Here is a 24,927-nt window from a genome sequence, read left to right on the forward strand (position 1 = left end):
TTTATCTTGATCAACAATATCACTGTCTTTCAGAATTTTGAAAAGGTCCCATATGGCAGCCAAGTTTCCATTGAGAACAGGATGAGTGCCTTTAACTGTTCCCGTAATAAAGACAAGGTACTGTCAGTCATTGTGTCAAAAGAAAAGCAGCTGGAAAAAACTGACAGTTCCTAAAATAGTTTATATCCATCTATTATTATTATTATTATCATCACTCACCCCATAGAAGTACACTATCAAACACGGCTACATTTCTATCACTATCAGGTTACAACTAGATGTTAAAATACAAATGTTAACTGTTAAAAATTACATTAAATATGCTTAGTGTTATATTAATAAAAATGAGATGCTTAATTTACATTCCCCAATTGTGTTCTGATTATATTTCACATCTTTCTTAGGTTCCACAATAAATAATCTAACCTGTTCCTCTTTTGGGTTAGTTTTTAGTCAGTTTCTTTCCGTTCTTCTACTATGACTAAAGTTCATTAGCTGGAAAGCTTCAGGGAGGTAGCCGAGTTAATCTATACAAGATAAACTTAAAAAACAACAAATAGTCTGGTAGCACTTTAAAGACTAACAAAACATGTAGATGGTGGTATGTATACCCATGAAAGCGCATGGTTAGTCTTTAAAGTGCTACCAGATTATTTGTTGTTTTTTAAGTTTATTCATTAGTTGGGTTAGTGGCTCAGATTCATAGACTGTCTCTCATTCTTTGGGTGTAAATGTGGCTGTTAGTAGGATGAGCCTACTTTGATAAAAAAAGGTTGACTGTTCCCTCCAGCCAGGGATCTTTGAGACTGAGATCTGCATCGTGTACTAAATCAGTGTTTCTTAAGCTTTTAAAGTCCGAGGAACACCAAACAATAAATTTTTTTTATGAGGAACATCAAGGATTTTTTGTTGAGGTTGGGTAGAAAGTCATTGAGCAAAAATGAAGGTCTCCTGCCCCTTTAAAGGTAGCTATTATGAACTCTGTTGTTCTCTGCGGCATACCTCCAACTGCCTCGCAGCACACCGGTGTGCCCTGGAACACAGTTTAAGAAACACTGTACTAGAAGTTTATATCATTTATGGGGGTTGGCACTTGGCAAAGTAGGGATTTTAATGTGTATTAATAAAACTATTATTGCTGCCAAGAACATTAATGTTTAGTTAATTTTTAGATAAACCATTTAGCGTTCAAGAAAACAAAACCAAAATCTCATTTATAATTTTAAATGGATGAAGTACAAATTAAAATGTTTCCAGAAAAGCACAAATCATTTGTATATTAGCAGCAAATTAAACAAAATGGATCACAAAGATTCATTTACCTAAATATTTACAAGTCAGTTATTTGTAAGTGATTAATAATATATTACAATACCTGACATAATTTTTTATCAAAAGATTCTGTACATTTTTCTTTCCCTCACAAATTTCAACCGTGGTCTTTGTTAAAGAAAACTTGGCTATCACAGTTATGTTTTAGAATGTGTTCCAATATGATTGATCTGCTCTCATTTTTTTTGGCAATGTAAGTTAAATACTTCTGTCAAAATTTTATAATTTAATATGATTTGAAGTAATAAGGGATGACAGTCCAGATTTTACATCTAAATAAAGTGCTTTATATATGTGTCCAAAGACATTTTATCATGGTTGCACTAAAATTCTTTACTATGAAATAAATTAACGTTAAAAGTATTTTTGAACTCTTTCTAAAAGCTTTGTGATCTAAACCTCTATTAAAAGGGTTATTTTTCTGTGAATTCACTCAATTCTTTCTTTAAGTTACTTTCTTTAAGGCTGCGTCTACATTGGCCCCTTTTCCGAAAGGGGCATGCTAATTTGACAGGTCGTAATAGGGAAAGCCGCGGGGGATTTAAATATCCCCCGCGGCATTTAAATAAAAATGTCCGCCGCTTTTTTCCGGCTTTTAGAAAAAAAGGGCTTTTTTCTGGAGGATCGGGGCCAGTGTAGACGCTCTTTTCCGGCTTTTCTAAAAGCTGGAAAAAAGCGGCGGACATTTTTATTTAAATGCCGCGGGAGATATTTAAATCCCCCGCGGATTTCCCTATTACGACCTGTCAAATTAGCATGCCCCTTTCAGAAAAGGGGCCAATGTAGACATAGCCTAAGTGTATTTAACATATTAATGGTTTCTACATCAACTTCCATGACGGTTAAAATATCATCATACTGTGCCTTCTTTCAAATTCTATCTGAAATCTACCACTTTGCCACTCTCCTTCAGAACAAAATCTCTGAAGTGTATTTACTATATGATTTTGTAAATTGTGCTTTCTTTTAAGGTTGAGTTGAATTTTGCATTTAAAAACAGGAACATAACCACTTTTCTATGTATGAAGTATACTTATATTCTTTCCGAATTACAGCACTTTCCAAATATAAAGATTTTTGGGGAATTTATAGGTAAATCAGTTTCTGCAGTGGATGAGGTACATCACATGTTGTGATAGGCATTTATTTGAAGGACCCATAAATAGTGAAAGGCATGTTGTGGGGTACATTGATGATTGCACTAGAAATATGTCTAGTATATAATATTATGGTTGGGTCTGGTACTGCTTTGAATTGGTGTGTTCTGATATGTGGGAAACATACTTCTGATGATTAGCTTGGAGAGGTTGGGGCATATGAAGGCTAGAAGATGAGGTTCAGGAAAGATTTTTTCAGGATGTGTTCCCCATCAAATGTGGCTTGTAACTTTGATACCCCATATGGGTTCCAGTGCAGGGTGGTAGATGTCAACTAGCATTGGTGTGCTCAGAAGAGCTTTTATTTCTGTATTGAAGCAAAATATTTCAGGGCATTTGGGTGGCCTGTTTCATGATGTGATCTACTTCTCTGGAGTGTCCCTGTTTGCTGAAAGTGGTTAAGTATTTTAAGGTGTATATTAGAGAAGTAAACATTGTTTAACTCGTTATAAGAGGGCAAGTGGGGAGGTACTTCAGCCCAACTGGAGCAGTCTCATGTCCGCCTGTCACTGGGTTGAAGGAACCCCACGCTGCCCGAGGCAGGACCCTGAAGGGCAGCGGTGGCCGGCCGGTTCTTCCCACAACGGCAGGAGAAGCGCCGGTGGCTGGAATGCACCGGGAGGGTGAAGGCGCTCCTGCGGCCAATGAAGGCACAGCGGGCGCCTGCACAACCGCCGGGTAAGACGGGCTGCGGAGCACTGAGGCTAGGCCTCTAGGGGCCAGCTCAGCGGACGCTGGTGCATGCACGTTGGGAGTGAGCTTGGGGGACACTGGCGCATGCGCATTGGAGGCAAGATCAGGAAGTACCAGTGCGTGCGCAGTAGGGGAAAGTCCAGGGGACACTGGAGCAGGTGCATTGGGGGCAGACCAGGGAGAAGGCGGGTGGCCTATAAAGTGGGGAGCAGGAGCAGGGAGCGACTGGAGCAGAGACAGGTGAGGAGTCACCAGGCCAAGAGAGAGAGGCCTGAGGGAGGACCATGGAGCAGGGGTGAGGAAGTAGCCCAGGGCGGGCAGAAGGAGTCTTGCCTGCGGGCTGGTGAGTTTAGGCGGTTAGCTCTGCCAGCCAGGTGGGGGGAAGGAGACACCCCCACCTTAGGGCCCTGGGCTAGGACCTTGTCCCGCTCACAACCCGCCCAGGGGTAGTGCACTGCCGAGAATCCAAGTAAGCCCCCCTGCTGGGGCCACAACGTGGGATAAGGGGTTGGAGAAGGTGAAGGGGAACAGACTTCTTATGACGGACTCCTTCACAGTGCCCCATCCCTGCAATCGGAGCAGCCTGTGAGATGCAAGGGCCTGCTGCAGGCAGGGTTGTGCTGCAGCATCTCTTGTCCACAGAGGGCCCCCTGCAGGGCTGGAGCAGCTCCCTGCCAACAGCAGACAGTTAGCTGCTCTAGTCCCATTAGTTAAGCGGTAAGGTTAAGAGTGAGGTTAACTGGTTAAACCTTCATATCCCTAGTGTATGTCCTGGACTTCCTGTGATATGAGTGCCTGGCTCTAGAGAACTGATTTTTTTTTTTTTTATGTTTGGGATGGTTTCTGGATTTGTGAGGACAGATGCCAAGGATCCATGGGTTTCTTGTATATAGTTTTTGGTAGAGTACCATTGTTGAAGCTGTTTATGGTGCCCAAGAAGATTGTTAGTATGGGCATGTTCTGTAGAAAGTTTGATGCATGGGTAGTTGTAGTGGCTGTTGAAATTGTGGTGGAAATCCTTGAGGGAGTTTAGGTTATCCTTCCAGAGAATGAAGATATCATCAGTGTAGCTCAAATATATCACTGGTCTCATGGGGCATTCAGCTAGCAATTCTTCTTCAAGAATTTGAAGAAGTTGTCATACTGAGTAGCCATCCTAGTAGACATGACTGTCTTCATAGTTTGAATGAAGTGTTTGTTGTTGGATATAAAACTGTTGTATGGGAATAAAATGGATGAATCCAACCATGGGTGTGTTCTGATAAGTAGATATCTCAGGGTTGTCCATTATCTTGTAAATATTTGAGGCAGGCACCAATGCCATCATTGTGAGTGATGTTGGTTTATAGGGAAGTGTCAAAACTGGTGTTTCTTTCAACAGAAATTGATCCACTAAGAGAGATTACCTCAACCACCTTGTGTCTCTAATATCTTGAGACCAACATGACTACAACAACACTATATAAATTATGGAACATAGCATTTATATTAATCTCCTAAATTAATTCAGTAAGAATCTGAAAAAAAATCCTAAAAATGTGCACATCCTGTTTAACGTTAGTTAGGTAAACGTGTATTTACTTGGTTTCCCTATACTGCACTCACTACACTATCTAAGTTTGCTGTTGATTCTAATACTCTAGATTTTATTGGGTAAAATGTTATATGAGAAGACAGTGACTCAAATTATACCTCTAGCAAAATTGGGCCTTGATCTCATTTGAATGAATGGCCCCGTTCAGTTTCTCACTGGCTAACTGAGTCTCGTGAAGTAATATCTGTGTAGATATGGCATTGGAGTTATTCCAGGTGGCCATAGGGGGCTCCTCAGCATGAGAACCCAGACATGAATTTTTGCTCAAGTTGGAGATCATAGTGCATACAGACTTAAAATACAAGTCTTTAAGCTCTACATAATTTAAACTACAGTAAACTTCCGATAATCCAGCACCTTTAGGACCCATGGGGTGTCGGATTATCGGATATGCCGGAGTACCAGAAGGAGGGCTATGAGGGGCCTGGGGTCAGGGTGGGGAGGTCCGTGGGGAACTGCACAGTGTGGGAGAGGGCGGCACTGCGGGACCAACCCGGCAGCACCCGAGCTGCTCTGCCCCCGGCTTCCTCAAGTCAGCCACTGGTCAGTTTCAGCAGTGGCTGACTTGGGGAAGCTCGGGGCAGAGCAGCTCCAATTGTCCGGCTGGCCAGAGCACTTCCGGGTTCCAGTTGGTGCCAGACTATCAGGAGTGCCAGACCACTGGATGACAGACAGTTGGAGTTTTACTGTACTTTGTTTTTAATTTAAAGCTAAGAAATAAAATATTATATTTAATGTTTTTATGTACAATAACATTATAGTGTTGCTTAAGGTGAGATTTGTTTTCCTATATAAACACATATAACAATGAAATATATTTTGGACTTCATACAAAGGAAAAGTATAGTTTGGTCAAACATACAGCATACAAGTCTTTCATCATTCATACAGACACAGAAGCATTAATATTTTCCAGGTTATCAAATTTGTGAGAAATTTTAAGCTGATCTTTGACAGTGGTGCTCTTCAACACAGATTTAGTGATCACATATACTGTAATATAGAAGGAATGAAAAATTATACAATTGTTCTCACCATAACCTGCATTAGTTTACTCACGTATTTGTCTCTGTGTTTCCGCATGTCTGTAACTTCTCACTAATATGAAGGCTAAACACTGTTAAAATTTCAATTTTGCAAACCTTTATAAGTAAAATGGAAACATAAATTGAAACTATTGCTAGCATGTTCATGTTTTGTTTATATTGAGGGACATAAGGAAGCAAATTTTAAAATATTATATTCATGTATTAAAAAAGAAAAAAGCAAGCTTCGTTTGCCTGTTTGTGAGATATGGTCTCTTTGTATAAAATTTTCCAGTTATACATAAGTAACGTGGTTTTTGTGGCAACAGTATTAGACAAATAAATCTTATTTAATTTTACTAAAAGCCAAAATGGAAACAGAAATTTTGTGTCCTGCAACTTGAAAAAATGAAAATATAATAAAACAAGCATGTGATTTCAGGCTAGAAGAAAGTCTGTTTAAAATTATTTGTAGTGTTGTCAATTTAAAACTAGTTTGTTGCTGTTGATGCTTAGGGGCAGGAAGTCCCTTTAGACTTCTGTTTCACAAGGGAAAAATAATCCTCTTGAGAATGCATGTGGAAATGCTTGAGAAGCCTACAGTATTAGTTCTTTACATACCCTACTAAGTGTATTTGTGTCAGGCCAGACCTCCTGCTAAGCTTTTCTCTCTCGTCTCTTTTGTCCAAAAAAATTTGAAAGTAACAACATAAATAAATACTATCTGGACGTGTGTTGGGATGTATTGGAAAATGCTCACAATACAATTTTATAACAGAATACTAAAGGTTCAAATGATAACTCTTAGAAGAATAATAAGCATGTAAAAGCCGAAATGATGCCTAATGTTCCCTTCGGGGAAATAAACTGTACAGATAAAGATGAAAATCAAATCTCCCATTAATTACATGAAACATAATGAATACAAATATTTCCATTGTCTTGAGAAGTGTTTATAAAGAATGACCATTTCAATAAATATAGTCTCATCTGAAAACATGATGGTTTTTGTGAAACGTCTCAATGTTAAAGAATTTGCAGCATGATATGAATATTTTGCTTACATATTTTGAGCTAACTGCAAACATTGTGACCAAAATAACTATTGCTAAAAAAGCACAAGAATATTTCGTAAGTAGAGAGCGAATTTTCAGTACTCAAGATATCCAAAAGCTCTTCACTATTACAAATATTGCAATTGCTAATCTCACAAAGCAAATAATATTTTTCCTAAATAGCTTGCTATTTAAGAGAAAATGAAGTTATTTTATAGCCTCTAAGATACTTGGGTTAGATGTACATTTTTCTAACTATTCACTAAAACTATAAATGAAAACAGACACATCTATTTTAATTTCTATGCTTGTGATTTCTTTAATCTCTGTAACTATGTGCATGCTAGAAAACAATTTAATAGTTGTAATAACTTTCTGTATAGAACCCAGTGTGTAAAGCAAAAAAAAATTATATAAATCAGAAATGGATAAAATTACCTGAGCTCTTATTCTAAAACACTGTTTTTCAGGATCAAAGCTAAGTGGTATCTGCTCTTAGAAGGCAGGGAAGGAATTCATAAAGTTCCCATTAGTCTAAAAATAAAGGACAAATAAATAAATAAATGTCTGAGTCATTAATGGCATTTTGCCGAAGTTCAGTAGCATTGAAGCCAGGAAGACAGTGAGTCAGTGGTGCTCCCGCTATTCAGTACAATAAGTATAAAAAAGTCTTGTGTGAACATAATGAATGGGTTCATCCAAATCATCTTAAACTATTTAGAATTAGGATTCTTCATTTACAAAATATATAACTTTGCCTTGCATCACTTAAAATTTTGTTTAAGATAAGTGACAGGCCAAACTATTATAACAGATTTAATATTCTAACTCTTTTGGAGAGGATGTGGGGGTACCTAAAGCCTTTGTCAGTATTAGTGAGCTTGGACTTTTTGCAGACATATATAAAGAAACGTTCCTGCTCCTATAGTCTGAATAAACTATCAGTACTTCAGACCTGAAGTAATCCTTTGCTATTGCTTAATCTGTTTTCAGCAGGACAGTGAGCTAGATAGGATAAACAGACTATAAATGTGCTGCATCAATAGTGGTGCTTATCACCAGGGATGTTCAGGAGTCTGTATGCATATAGGCATTGTCCAACAAATTTATTAACCCCATGAAGATTTTAGAAAATTAGTGGAACAAAAGTGTTCTTCCTTGGGGTTAAGCTTTCTAGTTATCTTTTTATTGTATGTTAGACCAGGTCTACACTAGATCTGGAGGGTCGACTTTAATGTATGTGACTCCACCTACGTAAATAACGACACTGGAGTTGACATACCATAAACCGAGCTTAGTGCCGTCTGCACAGCAGGAGGCCAACAGGAGTAAATGCTTCAATCAGCTTCCCTTATTCCTTGCAAGGAGTAGGAGTACTGGCACCAACCAGGGGCATTGTCAGCATTCAATTTAGTGATCGCTAAATTGAATGCCAGAAGATCGATCTCTAGCGGGGAAGTGGAGACATGGCCTTAGTCTCCAAATCCAATGAAGTCTGCAATAAATTTCTCCTTTGAGAAGATACACTATTTTACAAATGTCTCTTGACATATGCTGACATATTATAATTGAATTATTTTGGGAGATAAGTAATCTCCTTTCAAAATTTGCTAGTAGTGGAATTCTAGGCATTCACAATTAGTTCTAATATTCTATAGTAGTGTTTTTCAGGAAAGCAATAATCTTGCTTTTCACCTCCACCAAAAGGAAGAACGAGCTGGAGTTCAGAGATCAAACTAGTTAGGAAACAAGAGAACACAATTAATCCCTCTTTGTTGGTTATAAAATGTGGGTGTGTCTCATTTCAAAAGTGTTCTCTGTATTCCTTTTAGTCTTAAGCCATTAGGTGCAGAATTATTGGCACGTTCCAGATTTGCAGAGAGGGAGCATTGAGCACATCCAGAGTTTAAGAAATATTGTGAAACACTTTTGACTCAAGTCAATAATGTGAGAATCAGTTACTTTTTAAAGTTGAAGACATGCATGATTTTGAACATATAGTATTATGAACCAGTGCATATGTTGTCAATTGCTGATTATTTTTAGTGGAATACATTGTATGCATTATAATGTTCCTCTCAACATACAAAAAAATCAAGTTATTAGTTGGAGAGATTTTTCTTTATAGACTATAGTAACTCTCTCTAGGTTATGTCCCTCATTGGTGTGTTACTACCAGTCCTGGGAGTCTCTTGTTAAAATTTCACCACTGAACATAAGGAAAGATGGGAAGGATTTCCCTGTCCCTTATGGAGTTAAACTGTCTGGATACAACTAAAACAAACTTGTCAGAGACATCTCTGAGGGTCTTATCAATACTTCTGAAGAGAAAATATTTGACCTTTTAAGTGGACCAGATTGTACTAACCGATAGTGTTTCGGAAATAGCAGGGAAGAATCTTGTAAGACCACCTCACTGCAAAGTACACAAGCTGAATATTTTTCAACTTAATATGTTTGTTTGCCAAATGGTATTTTTTACTCCTTTCATTTTTTCTTCCCTCTGTACAGTTATAGCTTTCAAAGTATTTCAACCTGAAGAACAGCAAGGATGCTATTGTGTCTAAGAAGTTTTTTTTGGAGACACAATAACCTCTTAGGTAGGCATAGGAAGGAGGGAGCTTTCCCTCTCTTCAGTATCTAGCTGTAGCTCCTGGCTGTGTTCGCGTTTGCTGGCATTGCCAGCAGATCAGCACCATGTACCCTCCTAGGGCATCTGAGGTCACATTGTTCACATTGTATTGCACCTGTGACATGTCCTTCTAAGTATCTCATTATTAACCTTAGATGTTACCCTTTGTGAATTTGTGTCCTGCTTCACTGTGTGTTAGAAAGAATCTTTCAAAGAACGTGGTTGTTAAAGGCTTCAGAGAGAGTCATGATGATATCCTTTTATTTAGTATTTGTATCTGATTATAAAATAAAAATTGAGGTAATAGAATGAAGGCTCAGGAGGTGTGTAAAACAGGAGAGAAAATTCAGGTATACTATGGACCAAAGGCAGCCTTCCTGCGAGCAAGTTTCATTGAAGTCAGCTATATCACTTTCATTCAGACATATGATTTAAGTTTGGGTATACTGTCACTGACTGCTTATTGCAAACTGTGTCCTTTGGTCTGCTTTATCCATCTGTGCAAACTGGATCTACTGATAGGAGTCTGCTGTTTACCTAGAACTGAGTTTGACTTGCTCTATTTTAGGAAAGGTTTTATAGATGTATTTAATTGGCTTACATTTCTGAAGTGGTCAAGCAGAAACAAGTAAGGGGATTGTTTCCTTAAACCTGTAAAGCTGAATTTGGGGAAATTTCTTCCACATTAAACTGAGACTGCACAGGTTACCTGCTGATGCAGTGTAGGGAAATGTAAAAATGTACTGCACGTCCAATGTAACTCAGTCTTGACCGCTGCTGTTTTTGGATTTCTAGCACTGATTTTTACCAGGACACGTATTGCCAATTGTGTGTTGGTTTATTTTAAAAAGCACAAAATAAAAAGGTTATTGTTACTTGATGGGTAATTGCTATTTAAGTGGATGCTTTATATTTGGTTACAAAACTGAACAAATTTGAACTAAGTGCCCAAAAACTTGCTCTTGTTGTGAGTGGGAGAAAAAATGGTTGTTTACCAAACTATTGTGAATCAACAATGTTGCTGCTAAAAGTAAAAATCAAGGGGAAATACATTCCATATTATTCTTTAGCCTGAATATAATACACCAGTAAACGATTGCAAGCAACTAATTCCTGATGAATGATACAGATTCCACTAACTTGGAAGGAAGATAAAACTCTGGAAATTATTTAAGTGATAGCTTTCACATCTTTGTTTTGGGCTGGCTTATGTTTTCAGGCAATTAAATTTGGCATTTGAAGGTACTTAATGTCCTCATTATATAAAACAACCATTTTTCCTACTGCAAACAATTGAAATTTTCATGGTCTCCTAAAAGTTTTAGTACATATAGTCCTAAAAAGCCAAATAAATTTACAAATTACAGAAGATACTTGTTTATTCATATTACCTTGACTTATATTCCATTTGCTAAAAACATCCCATTCTATTTAACATGAAGTGGAAAATGAAGAGGATTGCGCATATAATGTTTTATAGCTAACTTTGGGCTCAAATTTAATTACCCAGCTCATGCAAATTTCATTTTGTGGCTTTTTAATATACTTGTCAGTTTGCATTATCCCATTATGTGGTCTAACCTTAGATTCAACAAAGTCTAAAAATATAAATAATAAAATATATGCCTGTTCAAGAGTTCCTGTTGTTGGACTTGAGACAGCTGTTGCAATGCATTCTGCAGGCTTTCCTGTCTACAAAATTGAATAACACTGCCATTGCTGTTCAGCAGGACGTTGTAAAATTTCAGTTGTTATAAAGTCAACAATACATAGTTGAGATGATGTGATTGAAGGTACGCTATAATCTCTGTCTATTTAGTATTCAAGAAGGACATGATACAAAATCTACAACTGCTAAGGAGAGTATCAAAGGATAGTGTCACAATACTATATTGCACGTTGCTTGGTCTCAGCAGGAATCGCTAAGAAAAGAAGTGAGCCAGCTGCTGAATTTCAGATGTTCTTTCAGCGATTCTTCACCTGTTATCCATCCAAGGAAGGGATATCTCATTTTCAGGCCCCTTACTTGCATTCTCCTTTATAAGGGAGAGACTGGTATTTTGGGAAGAGGATGACTGAGGATAGGGAGTTGGGGTTATTGCCCTACTGGGGCTGGAAGTCCTTGGGATAAGCTAGCAAACTTTTGGAAGCTTTTTGGAGCAGTGTGGAGACAGAGCTCCTATAGCTTCATAGATTCCCCCGTTTAATACATAATCCCATGATAGTATACTAGAATAAACATTCTATAAATTATAGGAGGGGGAGTCTATTCACCAACAGAAAACTCTAGACTAATTCCTGTCCGTTCTAGATACTGGATGCGTTTTGACTCAGATCTGCCATCTTGTAATTTAATTTAAGGCTTACCCAGGCTATCCAGGCAAATGATGACAAAAAGTATTTGTGATCATATGTTTATAGTATGATATGGTGAAAATGCAGAAATCAAGCTGTGGAAGAAAGGAGTTAATGGAATATGACACATTTTCTTGGGTATCTTGAATCCTGACATGGTAAGTGTTTGCAGAACTGCTTAGGTGAGGCATCTCTTGATACAAAATATGGAACTTGATTTTGTAATCTGGAATGCTCTTGAATACTGCAGTTTATTTGGAGTGTAAGGCACTTGAGATGCATGAAACAAGCATTCCATCCAGTCTTTAAAAGCTAACATAATTATTTCCCCCTTTACTCTGGAAATACCTTCAGAGAATGGGATAAGTCTACTAAAAAGAAAGCCAAGTTGATGAATAATTTTCCCATTTGACAAGCAATCTGGCAGGAAAGGGTATCATCTTAAATCATTCTACTGTAAAAATTAACTATATAGTTTCTATACTGCAAACACAGACACTTGAGGGGTTAACACAGACTTTTTAAAGGCAAAATGTAATTTGACATGATTACATTTTCTAGCTTTTTTGTGAGATTCTGTCAAATTATCTGGTGCTGCTTTTATTTGTTTTTTAATTCTAGTAATTATAATGAGGAATTTAAAGGGGTCATCTGAGCAGTTACATGCAAAGTCACCCAGGAATCCCCAATCACCAAGCATCCTTATTTATTAGGCATCTTAGGTTATGTGTATACTATGCAGCTTTTAGCAATAAGGCAGTGTTGACATAGGCTTGTCACTAAAATTCAGCATATGTGAATGCTGTTTATCAGCACTTTCGTTGACAAAATACTTCCATACCCAATGAGTGGGTTTTGCTTTGTTGGTACCAGAGTGCACCTGCCCACAAAGCAGTATACACACTTTCACTTACTGTGGCAAAACTTTGTCGTTCATGAGGGCGAGAGGTTTAAGCACCTGTGAATGACAAAAGTTGTGTCTGATCAACTGCAAGTGTAGACGCAGTCTAACACAAGTGTGCGGCACTCTCCGTTCCTCATTTTGTCTGTTGTCTACCAATCCCTCAAACTCATGGTTTTGGAATTGGTCTGCTGCTCTTGCATGCCAGACAGGGCAAAGAAACAATGCTGGCCACCATAATTTAATTAGCACTTCCTGTGAAGAGTTTTCACTTTTTCCCCCCTCAATTGTCCCCCACACCTCCAGAAGGGGCTAAGCTGATTTGCTTTGGTGCTGATTCAGAGTCAGATAGGACTCATGTTACTGTGATGATCCCTTCTCTGACAAATTAAATGTATTACCTATGTTGTAGACCCTGACACTAAACCCAAGACTATATCATCTAAATTATGTCATCTTATATATGTCCAACTCTGTAACATCACTTTGATGCAGGGAACAGCATTTAATTGCACCCTATACTGACTCTAAGCCAAAGCTATTAAAAGACAGCAATAAATATAGCATGAGGTGACTCTCTAAAGTGTGATAAAACTTGTCAAATAAAATGCATCTATTCTGTGCTCTTCACTGAGCAGTCATGATTTACTGTGAGAAGTGGTTGAGAGTCATACAAGGAAAAATGCAGTGAACTTTCCAATACCCCAAATAATTGAAATGCCAAATAATATAATATGTATTGCTCTTGATAGTGCCAATGTTTAGCATTGTAAATTGTGAATGGACCCTGTTATGTGTCTTATACAGAGCTCAATGCTAACAAAGTACTTGTCTCTAGTTGGGGAAAAGGAGTTTTCAGCATGAGTAGTGAGTGACATCCGTAGTGCTGATTATTTTGCTTGGTAAGTTTTATAAAGAAATAGATACTAATGTGTTTTTTAAAAAAACAAATGCAAATGGAAAACTAATGGTAAGAAAATTATACTTGTGCAAAATAAACAGTTTTTAAAGGTAACTATTGTGGCATGTAAAGTTATGGGAACTTTATGGAGATTGGTCTCAAGACTCCAATGATAGGCTCAGGAATGGAAGTGTGTGAAGCGTGTATGCAAGCGGGCATCTTAATAGGATAGTTCTAGAAACTTGTCTACTCAGTCATCTCCAGGGTCGTCTGCCAGATCTGCTCTTGAAAGAACGTCAATTTAATGGGAAAAATGTCAGTCAGGAATGAATTGGGAAAACTCCTAACTGCTGCTCCAGCTATCCATATTCCTAAATTGCGATCCTCGTCAATGTGCATTATGAGCAAGACAAACTAAATCCTGCATTTAGATGTTGGAAGCAGCATAACCGAAGTAAGGACCTCTATACTGCTTACAGAACACTGCCTTTCATATCTAATAAGTGATAAAACCTTAGTCTTATTTTTGTATTGTTGAATTGTACAAGAAACATTCTGCCTACTGTTTGTCTGGTTTCATTTCACCATATAGTTCGATTCTTGTTTCGTCTTGAAAATTGGAAGTTTGCCGTTGTAGAATAATGCTGTTATTCTTTGCTTTAAGCTTTTGGGCAAAAAGCTATTAAAAACATTTTACAGGGATTTACCTACATCAGGGGTGGGGAACCTATGGCTCATGGGCTAGATGTGGGCCCCGGCTTGCCTGGATCTGGCTCCCATTGCGTGGGGCTCCCCCCCACATTGGGGAGCCTGTGCTGGTGCTCGAGTTCCCCACTATTTCCTCATGGCACTGGATCACACACAATTTACTAGCCTGGGATCCCTTAGACTCTGGTATACGAGGAGAGTGTCTTTCTCCTTAGCCAGGGGCCACAACTTTTTGGTTTTTTGTTTTATTTTGTTTTCTTCTCTACTCCTGATCTACATGACTTACATTAATAAAGTGCATAGTTGGATCACTGCATATTGCCTGGGAAATCTGCCCCAAAACATACACTGCTGCTGTCTCAAAGTGAGGGAGAAAAGGTATTTTCTTTTTGTGCCCTGCCAGTGCTCTTCTAACAAATATGTAACTGATAGACAGAAACATGTAAGTGAAAACAGATGTGTTACTTAGGAAAGGAATGCAGTTCTTAGATTTGAGTGTCAAAATCATCTGTTGGATGCTGGAAAATACAAAACATTAGCTGAGTAATGTTTAATAAAATATACTCCCCCCCCACACACACATTGCATATAACTTTGGTTTATGGAAAATCTCATGTATTTCCTTTTATATTCAAGGTGCTGAAAACTAGTATTGCAATAGTTGTACAAGCAAATGCAGAAACCGTTATGTGCTTATTCTCATGTAGCCTACGATGTTTGAACTTCTTTTGATTGGGAAGAAACACTGGCCATTTGAAGTAATTTCAAATTGTCAGAGGATTTTTAGCCTCATACTGAACAGAGAAAGGAAAATACATTTCTTTAATATCCCCAAAAAGTGGACTTCCCCCAATACACCTATATACCATAATAATCCACTTTAAGGTCAACAGTAAATATGAGTTAAGTTCTGCTGTTGGATTTGACTTGCACTGTTCAGATACAGACTGATCAGTCTTGTTCCCATCAGTAATACATTAATTTATTTTGCTTAAGTTCAGTACTCCGTGATTAGTATGTTATCTTTAACTGTTGCTAATAACATAGCCTAGGAATGTGCAAAAATTAGTTAAATAGGATCACTTTTGTAGAGATCCTTTTCTCTTGTGTTAAAATTACTAGGTACAAAGAAGTGAATGCAATGATCTTAGTGTCTGTTCTCGAGCTGATACATATAAATCATTGGGTGTGAAATTACCATTATTCAAATGAGTGATATCTGCTACTAATTTTAATAAAATTTGGTTTATTCATAAACCTTAGGAACAGGAGTTGCCTATCTTGTAGCAATGTTTGAAGATCTGTTGTTGCTGGATAACAAAAATCTGTAATGTGGGCATAACTATTACTACATACGCATGGTTTAAAAAAATTTAAAACTTTAGTGGTCTATCTCAGATGTCCTACTTCCCATGAATTAAAGTTGAAATGCGCATAGGGTTATCCCACCCCCTATTACAAAACAAATCTGATAAACAAATACCATATTACAATAGATAAACTGATCCTTGGAATGGGAGATGTCAGAAGGAATGCTCCCTCTGGGTGTGTCTACACAGCAAAGAAAAATCTGTGGCTTGTCACCTGCCAGTTGGCTGTGGTCCACAGGGGCTGTTTCATGGCTAGGATCCTAGGCTGGAGCTCAAGTTCTGACCCCAGAAGTCTACACAGTAATCAATCAGCCTTGCAGCCCGAGCCCCATGAACCTGTCAGTTGGCACAGACCAGTTGCTGTTTGTTTGTTCATTTTGCGTAGATATATTCATAATACTCAGAATTATATAATTGTGCTAGGTGTATTATGACTTTTTTGTCTTCCACTTTAACATCAGGTTATTGGTTATTACTACATGCTTGGTGGCATCAGACGGCTTATTCCCAATTTCCTTCTAATTTAATGATCATCATCAGTTACCAGAAAAGTGTGTTTATAAATCAATAAAAATGGTGTCAGTATAGATTTAGATACTGTATTTATAATGATAACATTAGTTACTAGTATGGTTCTCCAAAAAAAATGGTACTATGAAATAAGACACAAAGTGTGGCAATTACAGGCCAAATTCTCTTATTAATAAAAAAGCAAAAACAGTCCTGTGCAACTTATTGTCTTCCCATTGTATTTGTCCTTTAAACAGTGATGTTTCCCAGGCTGTTCCATTCATACAGTCCAGTGTTCATTCAGAAACATAACATTTCCTTTGGTTGATGGATTAAAGGGGGAAATGTGAAATTGTTTTGGGATGTGCAATACACTTGGAACAAAGCCTGTAAAGTTAATTTATGTTAGCAGCTTGCAAGATAATTTTAGATTATTTGAATTTAACTTCAAAAATAAAAAGGTGTCGTGTCTCAACTGTACTTTCCTGAATAAAATTTGAGATTACTAAAAGACATAATACCTTTTCCATGTTCAGTGCAACTACTAAGGAAAGAAGAAGTTGCAGTCATTTAATAACAATTTTCTGTCAGTGTTCTATTAACCTTTCAAAACAATTTAAGATACAAATTGAATGATCATTAATTTTGGCTAATCTATCATATTTATTGGAATATTAATGTAGTGGCATGTAGTATGTTAGGTGACAGAATAAAAAGAAATCAAGTAAGGTAAGTCAAGCACTTTAAGGCTTACTATTTGCTTTTCACATCCAGTTAAACCAGGTGTGACTAGTAATATGAGCCTTAACAGAAGTTGGCTTTCTGAAGTGCTCTTTGTAGATATAACAGAAAACAAAATGAGCAGGTGTTAAAGCAATGAAAAGGTAAACAATAAGTCATTCTATAAGATGGTTAGCTGCTAAACATAGAAAGAAACCATTATAAATGGGCAGTGTGCACCTATGGAAACATTTGCAGAACTCAGAGAAATACTTAAATGTGTGTGTCCTCTTTAAAAACAACCAAAAAATGACCTTTTGAATTCTCATTGTTGGATTTGTTTGTCTATTATTTTGTAAAGGATTTCCTAGAGGTTGGCAGGAAAAAGAGAAGTTTGACTAATTGAGGGGGAATTATCTTACAGGTTTTTGCTTTACCTGATGTCACTTTATTAAGAAAACACAATATTACAATAATTTATATGTAGCATAGAATGCTTCTGTGTGCTTTTATTATTCATTTTAGGAAATGACTTGTGGATGGATTAGATTGTTTTATTTTGTATATTTTCATCTTGCATTGTAAATCTGTTAGTGTTGCTCTAACACTGCAATGGAAAATATTGGTAAATCAAGAGAGATGAATGTACAGGTGTATGAAGGGAAACGAACAGGAAGTTAAAGCAAAAGAGTGAATACGGAAGCAAAATGCAGGACAATGTGAATACGGACTGGACATTTAAGATCTATTTGGCAAACTTGTGTGACTAAAATTAATCATCCTAAAACCCTAAAAGAAGGCTTGTGGCATAAGGGTCTGTGTAAAATCTTCCAAGTTTCCAAATTATGAACTGAGTCTAAGGCTAGCTTTCATATATGAAGGTACGCATTGCTTTATATTTTGAAAAAATGCTTCTGTGTGTTAAACATGCACTCTTAGCTGATTTCACAGGGTACATAATCCTGGTTATCTGTGTACCTGCTGGGAGGAAGTGAGTCCTAACACAAATATTATTCCATAATGATAATTCATTATAAATGTTGGAATAAACAAAGAAGTTGACACTTTGTACTTCAGTTTGCAAATCAGCACCATTTTTATGTTGTCATTGAAGCATGTGAGGGTAAATGTTTTCAGTAAGTATTGTAATTAAGTTGATAGGTTAAAGCATTCTTTTTGCTTAAAATACAGGCATAATAGTGTGAAATAGATTTAGGATAAGAGCTATACCATGCAACTAAACTGTTTCTTGAACATAGATTAAAATTGTGTAACTCAAGCTTAAATCAAAATTTAATATACTGGTTAATATTTTGGGAAAGTCTGAATTAGTTTCGGTAAAATTGAAACTTGTTCATGTGGCATTGAATGTATTTGTATTCTCTATTAACATTAAAAATGTTTGAGTGAATAATTTAATTTCTAATCTGCTATTCACGTAGAATATTGCCTCCTTTCAGGTATTTTGTGTGTACCTCTCTGTGTGCATATATACATATGCATTCCCTCAATTATAACAGGTTGTTCTGTAGCAGTTATGAGGACAGAGAGATTTCTGCACTAGCTTTGTTTCGACTTTTTCATTTATAAACTCACTATTTAAGTGGAAGAGTTACAGAATACAAATGATTTTAATTATGTGGAGCTTTCCTGAAACTGTCATTTCCCTGGCTTAATTTCAGTACACATCAGTCTCTGGAGATGCTGAAAGCAGTATTTGCAGATTTAGACACAGAATCTTGAGTCACATACTTAAATTTATCTCTGTAGAATATGCTGAAAATGTATTCCATGTAAATAAACTGTATACCCTTTTAAATAGAGACAAGCTATCCACTGTCAGTTGTTTCTAAAGTTTTTCCTATTACTCATTGCTACATGTATGATTTTTCACATAAATGCCTGCAGCCAGTACATAAAACTGCTAGTAACTATTGTCATTAAAGCTGAGTTGCAAGTTAAACAGCATATTTGTTCTGCAGAATAATATAGCTCTCACTTCTTTTCTACTTATTGTATCCCTAACTTCAACATGAGCTTTTGATTGGACCACTTCATTCTCAAATTTAGCTTGGGAAATACATAGTTTGACAATTTTGTGAAATTAGAGATTTACAGAAGTAGAAAAAGAAGCATTAGTAAAAAATACATAAACATTTTATGTCAGACCCTGTATTTTACAATAGAAATCAGTCTTACCTTCATTAGCCGCTGAGTGTTGTTTTCCATGCTGTTTTCAAGTAGTTGGAGTCTTTGTACAGAATCATCATAATCTAGTGGTGCATCTCTCTGCACTGCATTAGATACATAGGAGCTGGAAGAAGAGCGGCAGTTGTCCATCTCAGGCAATAGAAAGGTATAACTGCACGACCCATGCTGAACCTGGTACTGCTTCTTGCCTATAGTCTCCATGCTTTTACGAAAAGAGCTGTACCCTGAAGCTGAAACAAGATTACAGCTCAAAATAAAGTAAACAGCCAGCCACATTTTAATTGCTACGATAACTCTGCAAATCTTAAGTACTGTATTTTCAGTATTCTTAACAAGAGTTCAGAATATCTAGTTATCTGCTCTGAAATTCAGTGCTTTACTGCCATGTAAAGTACTCTGAATGAGGGCATTTTTTACTTTTCTAGTTGCAAAGTTGGTAAAAAAGTGCTGTCTTCTCTCCAGCTGTGCCCTCACTGTCAGAAACAGTCCTGTCTCAGCTGCAAGTTCTATGTTGGTTTTTAAAATAAGCTTTAATGTTTTCTTCTGCTTGTCTTTTGGCAAGATTTTACAGCTTTGGTATCTGAATCAATCACTTTCCTTTCCTTATATGATAAGTTGATAAGAGTAGCCAGACATGTGTAGCTAAACTGCTCCTCCCTCCTGGCTTATCCGTTATCTTCCTGTAGAGGGGGTCGCTTGCAAGGCAGAACAAAGATCAGAGCACACTTCTGAATGCTGCATGGTATGCGGCACTAAATCTGTTCAAAACCTGATCACTTATAGGACCCCTATGAATTTCTTTAGCACAACTCTAATTAAGAATTTCCTAGACAGAGAAATCAGTTCTGCAAGCCTCCACCTATGCTTCCAGTACAACCTTGTAAATTATTTGTTGTAATCATTTTAAAGTATGCCCACAAAAGGTCCTTTGTTTGTTCCTCTTAAAGAAAAATTCTTTTGAAATGTGTCTGACCAGCATAGCTTGGCCTATGTTTAATAGTTTGTATAAATGAAGAGGAGGATACTTCTAATCAGACAAAAGCAGGCTTCAGTCTACCCTTTCAGAAAGAAATAATGCTCTTTTTTAAGTATTGAACCTTCAACTGTGAACAGATTATGTGTAAATATATTCTACTGCAATTAAAGTAGACTTTTATGTAAATCATGTAAATATGAACAACAAAACTTGAAAGCAGTTTTTAAATGTTAGTCATTTATATTAACTGGCTAATTTAAATTATATTCGTTTTTTAAATATTAAATCAAAAGTCAGCTAGGAAAAAGGGAATAACTTTTCAGAGTAGTTGTAGGAATTCCTCAGTACATGACATGAGGGGAGAGGTATCATACTGGTCCAATATCATGTCTCTAGTAGAGGTCAATAGAAATGATGGAAGGTGAAGAAAAATGTCATGAAGCCATATTTATAATAATCAGTTAAAAAAGATCAGGAAGGAGTTGGATTCCAATAATATCTTGGAAAAATACATCTCTGCTCTAGAAAATATGCTATGGAAACCATAATGCTGGGGGGACTGAATCTTGAAGAGAAATTCCCTGCATCTGGACACAGAAACTGGACTTCTCTACTTAAATATTATTTTTTATTTTTAAGTAAACGTGGTGCTAAAGAAGGTTCCAAAATAATATGCCTCAGGGATCAAAGGCCCCTATTTATACATCTGACAAGCACAGTTAGTTATACCATAAGAAGCATCCTTACAGATTTCCCTATATATCTTTCTATTAACATGGTTTTACTTTCCATGATATGGAAACTACATAAAGATTGTGAAAGCCAGTTATAGGAATTAGAACCTCTACTTTGTTGATCATTGGATGGTTGGGATTTCTTACTCCACTTATATTTTAGTGATTGCCCTATCTGGAGATCATCCAAAGTGTTTACTTCTGGAGAACCCCAACGTGGACAAAATGTGCTTAACTTAAGTTTCTGCTCTGAGAGAGAAAACAAATATGTCAAATTTGTTTCCTGGGAAGTATTTTTTTTCCATTGACTATGCTTTGAATTCCAGTATATTTATTTATCTGAATTTGTCTGAAGACATGATGATGAGGGATATTTGCAGTAAAATATAACTATCAGTGAAACATTTGTTTTTGCTAAATAGGGAGAATTCATAGATTATATGTACAACTCGATATTGTTACCAAAATTAATGAATGTGACAGATGCGCTAAAAGCTTGTCAATACAGCCACAAAACTTCTTTGAATAGAAGTTTCTCTTTTTCAAAAATATTCTACTGTTTGTATAACAGTTTCTCTCAATTAATGAGATTACTTGTGGCAAGGTGTCTGAACAATCATGTTTGTTCTTAGCTTTTTAAAAAAAATCTTAAATCTGATTTTGTCTGGCTAGACATTATTAGGCTATTAGCATTATTAAAGTGTGATTAAGTTAGATTCAGATTTTGTTTTACATTTTTGAGGGATTTTTACTTGACATTTTTTTCTTAGATGTTGTCAGATTGGCTTTTCCCCCGAAAGTATGTCCCAAAGCATTTAAGGCCCTTGATAAGTTAGTTTGAAAATACTGAGGAGGAAAATACTTCTCATGAGGTTCTTCTTTTCTGTAACTTCCTCCAATGCTGAAAGTTTCCATTTTCTTAATGAGGAATACTTGGAAGATTCATCTTACTTTTCTTTGACTTTTTGGTGTGACCTTAGTGTATTTTCATACTTCAATTTGACAGTGAAGTGGAGGGCAACATTTACCGGTATGATCTCCTAAAGGATTTCTTTTTGGTTGGTTGAGTTGCACTGGCGCCTTTATGTAAAGAAGACAGGGACTTTGAGAAGATGTCAAACAGAGAAGAACCAAGAACCCTTTCCTGGGGGAAAAGGGTAGCTCTTGATTTGAAAAAAATCTTACATGAGATAGCATTTCTGATTTACTAAGGATCATGCATTCATCCTTCTGCATACTGGTTGACTAAATCACTCAGAACATTGTTATACTTAAATTCATCTGGGTTTTTGAGAAGGGATCAAAGGGATTGGATGTGATCCAGCAACCCCTAATGACCAATGGGCAAGAAGGTTAGAAGAATGTCATGTGAAGTCTTAACTGAAAGCCAGCATCATATTGGTCATTAATGTTATGAAATGTATGTACAGATACTATGTTGGAGCCATGGATATATATTGAAAATACATTTTAAATTCTGTATTATGGCAAAAGTGAGAGCTTTTGTCAGACAAAAAATGTTTATTCACCTCTTTCTCATAAATTATATAAACAAACCATCAAAAAGTCAGCAGAGATGTGTAAAGTCAACAGGAAAAACAAGCAATGGGGTTATATTATGTCTCAGTAAAAACTGAGCTTTTGGGATGTAAGTATAAAGCAAAGAGGGCACCCCACTGATCCTGAATGTAGAAAGTAAATAGGCAGTGCATTTACATTCATGAAAATAGGATCACAACAAGCCTTGGTGGAAGATGCTATAAAAGGCTTTGGTGAGATGAACTTCTTTAGAAATTAGCCTGTTAAGTTTAGTCTTTAGAAAATGTACTACAAGTTTGTTTTATATGGTAATCTTTATTTTTCTGTTATCCTTAGTGATAGTCTCTTCTGTCATGAACCTCCTTGATTTCACCTTAAATATCTCTGAGCTGTGATATTAGGAAAGGTGCTGCTGGTGCTGACTTGAAGGATTTAAGTCGGTGTGCACACTGATCCCTTGGGGACAGCAGACCTGGTATTTCTGAGTGTTCAGCAGATACAACAAGGGAATGATTCAAACTGAGCTCAGGGCCTGGTATTACACTTTTTTTTTAAACTTTCAAGGTTAAGTAAAGGGTGCCACAGCCAAGCTGAGAGTGATTCAGTGGCTAATAAGCTGGGGATGTTAGGGCACTGACAGTTAAACACTCAGGAACTTCTCTCTTACTGAAGTCAAGGGAGTAACCAGATGCATCAGTCATGGGTGCCCTGAGAAACTCACACTTGAGCCCTGGCTCTTGAGGGTTGCACTTGCTTCTGTGTTGCGAACGATAGGAATAACTATGAGAACCTGTTTGAGGATAGATAGGCTAAGAGTAAGATTGCAGTGGAGGACTGTGGTGAGGCAGAATGGATGCCCACTGATCCAGAGAGGGAGGCGTCCCTCCCAGAGCCCTGGTGGGAGGATCCTGGCTAATAATGCTTGATAAAGCTTGAACCTCCACAGGAAAGAAATTTGGTGGTTTGAATGTTGGGAAGATTAACCAATTTAGCATTTCGGTTGAATGAGTGGCACCTAGTTGCTGCACTGGCATTCATGAGTTCAGCAAGATTGATGTGGTGAGTACACACATCTGTCCCCAGGGATGCTGGCTGGAACCCACGTGAAAGTAGTGAGCTAGTCTACAACAATCTCTTTAGAGATCTGTGGGTAGATGCACTGCTAACTAATATTTTGTTTGTGGAGAATTAGTCTAGAGCTCCTGCACAGTGAGACTTCCCTTTACTGTCCAATACGTGTGTCTGGTGATGAAGTGAGTTGGAGATTCCCCTCAGGTATATCAGTAAGGACTTTTGGCGTCTCAACATCTGGGCCAGGCAGACTTACTCACTATTCTGCTGCAGGAATCTCAGCCTTTCCCACAATCTAGGAAGCTTAAAAGTGAGGAACCTTTCCAACAAAATGAGCATAGCTTTTCTTTAACCCTATGATGGAAAAAGTTGCTGCATTTGACGGATCTTTTTGAACATTGTTTGCCTTTTGTCATCCATTTCAGAGCAGCTTCCCGAGCAGAGGAGGGAAAGTTATGCCTCCAAGTAATTATCTCCTACAAAGCCAAACTCCCCATAGCTCAAGGGGAATGGAAATAGGAAGAATCTGAATTTGGAAAATTAGTATGAAATGTAAGGGAAGTTTCAGTAAGCTTTTGTTTTCTGAAGTTCCAGTGAGGAGGAGAAATTCTGAGTATTGTGTACTATATCTCTGAGGAGTTATGGGGTTCTCAAATTTCATTGTACCACTGTCCTCTTCTGACAACAAAATTTACTGTGTGACTCCAAAAGGGGTCCCTAAAACCTGAGCCCACCCCCGCCCTTCTGCCCTGGGTGGTTTGGCCAAAGTAGGGATGTTAAATATCGGTTAATTGACTGGTTGTGTAACCTCATGAATTCTTATCAGTTAGTCAACTATTCTATAGTCCCCTGGGGTGGAGCCAGTAGCCAGTGTGCTCAGGCCTTACTCCTGAGCAGTCCCCTGCCACTTTGCACTGTTGACTCTGTAACAGTTTAAAAAACCACTCCCCTCATGGATCAGCTGCCTGTCACCCTATACTGCTGCCTATAATTCAGAGGCAGCAGCCCCTGACTGGGGGTGGACAGTCTGAGCTCGTGAACCTGGTGTGAGCCGGAACTGAGCTGGGCTGCCTGCCCACCTGGCTCCTAATACACTTTAACTGCAGAGCTGCAGTGGGGATAGGTCCCAGACCCGGCATGAACCAGGACTCTACTAGCCAGCCTGCTAAAAAAAATTACTGAAAGGTGAGGGAGGAAAATACATGTAGTCTGTAGCATCAACCGATAAGCTTTTGCTTATCGGTTAATCAACTACACTATTACATCCCTAGGCAAAAGCCCGAGCCCCACCACCCTGGGCATGGAATCAAAGCCAAGTCCCAAGGGCTTCATCTCCAGGCACTGGGGTCTGTAACCTGAACCCTCCCACCAAGAACTGAAGCCCTCAGGTTTTGGTTTCAACCATGGGTGATGGGCCTCGGGCTTTGGCTTCATCCCCAGGTA

General features: G+C 37.6%; 2 protein-coding genes across 11 annotated transcripts in view; one reads left to right on the forward strand and one right to left on the reverse strand.

Annotated features, from left to right (window-relative positions):
* Positions 1-19,755, reverse strand: part of ANGPT2 (angiopoietin 2) — a 58,750-nt gene extending 38,995 nt beyond the window's left edge. For all 5 annotated transcript variants that reach the window (XM_075923605.1, XM_006137766.4, XM_006137765.4 and 2 more), the window contains exon 1: positions 19,153-19,755. In XM_075923605.1, coding sequence (XP_075779720.1) covers positions 19,153-19,440 — 288 coding nt within the window. In that variant the 5' untranslated portion in view covers positions 19,441-19,755. The remainder of the gene's footprint in view (positions 1-19,152) is intronic.
* Positions 1-24,927, forward strand: part of MCPH1 (microcephalin 1) — a 225,446-nt gene that overhangs the window by 119,848 nt on the left and 80,671 nt on the right. The gene's annotated exons all lie outside the window — the stretch shown is intronic.

This window comes from Pelodiscus sinensis, chromosome 3, assembly GCF_049634645.1.
Source record: "Pelodiscus sinensis isolate JC-2024 chromosome 3, ASM4963464v1, whole genome shotgun sequence".
In the NCBI taxonomy this organism is placed as follows: domain Eukaryota; kingdom Metazoa; phylum Chordata; order Testudines; family Trionychidae; genus Pelodiscus; species Pelodiscus sinensis.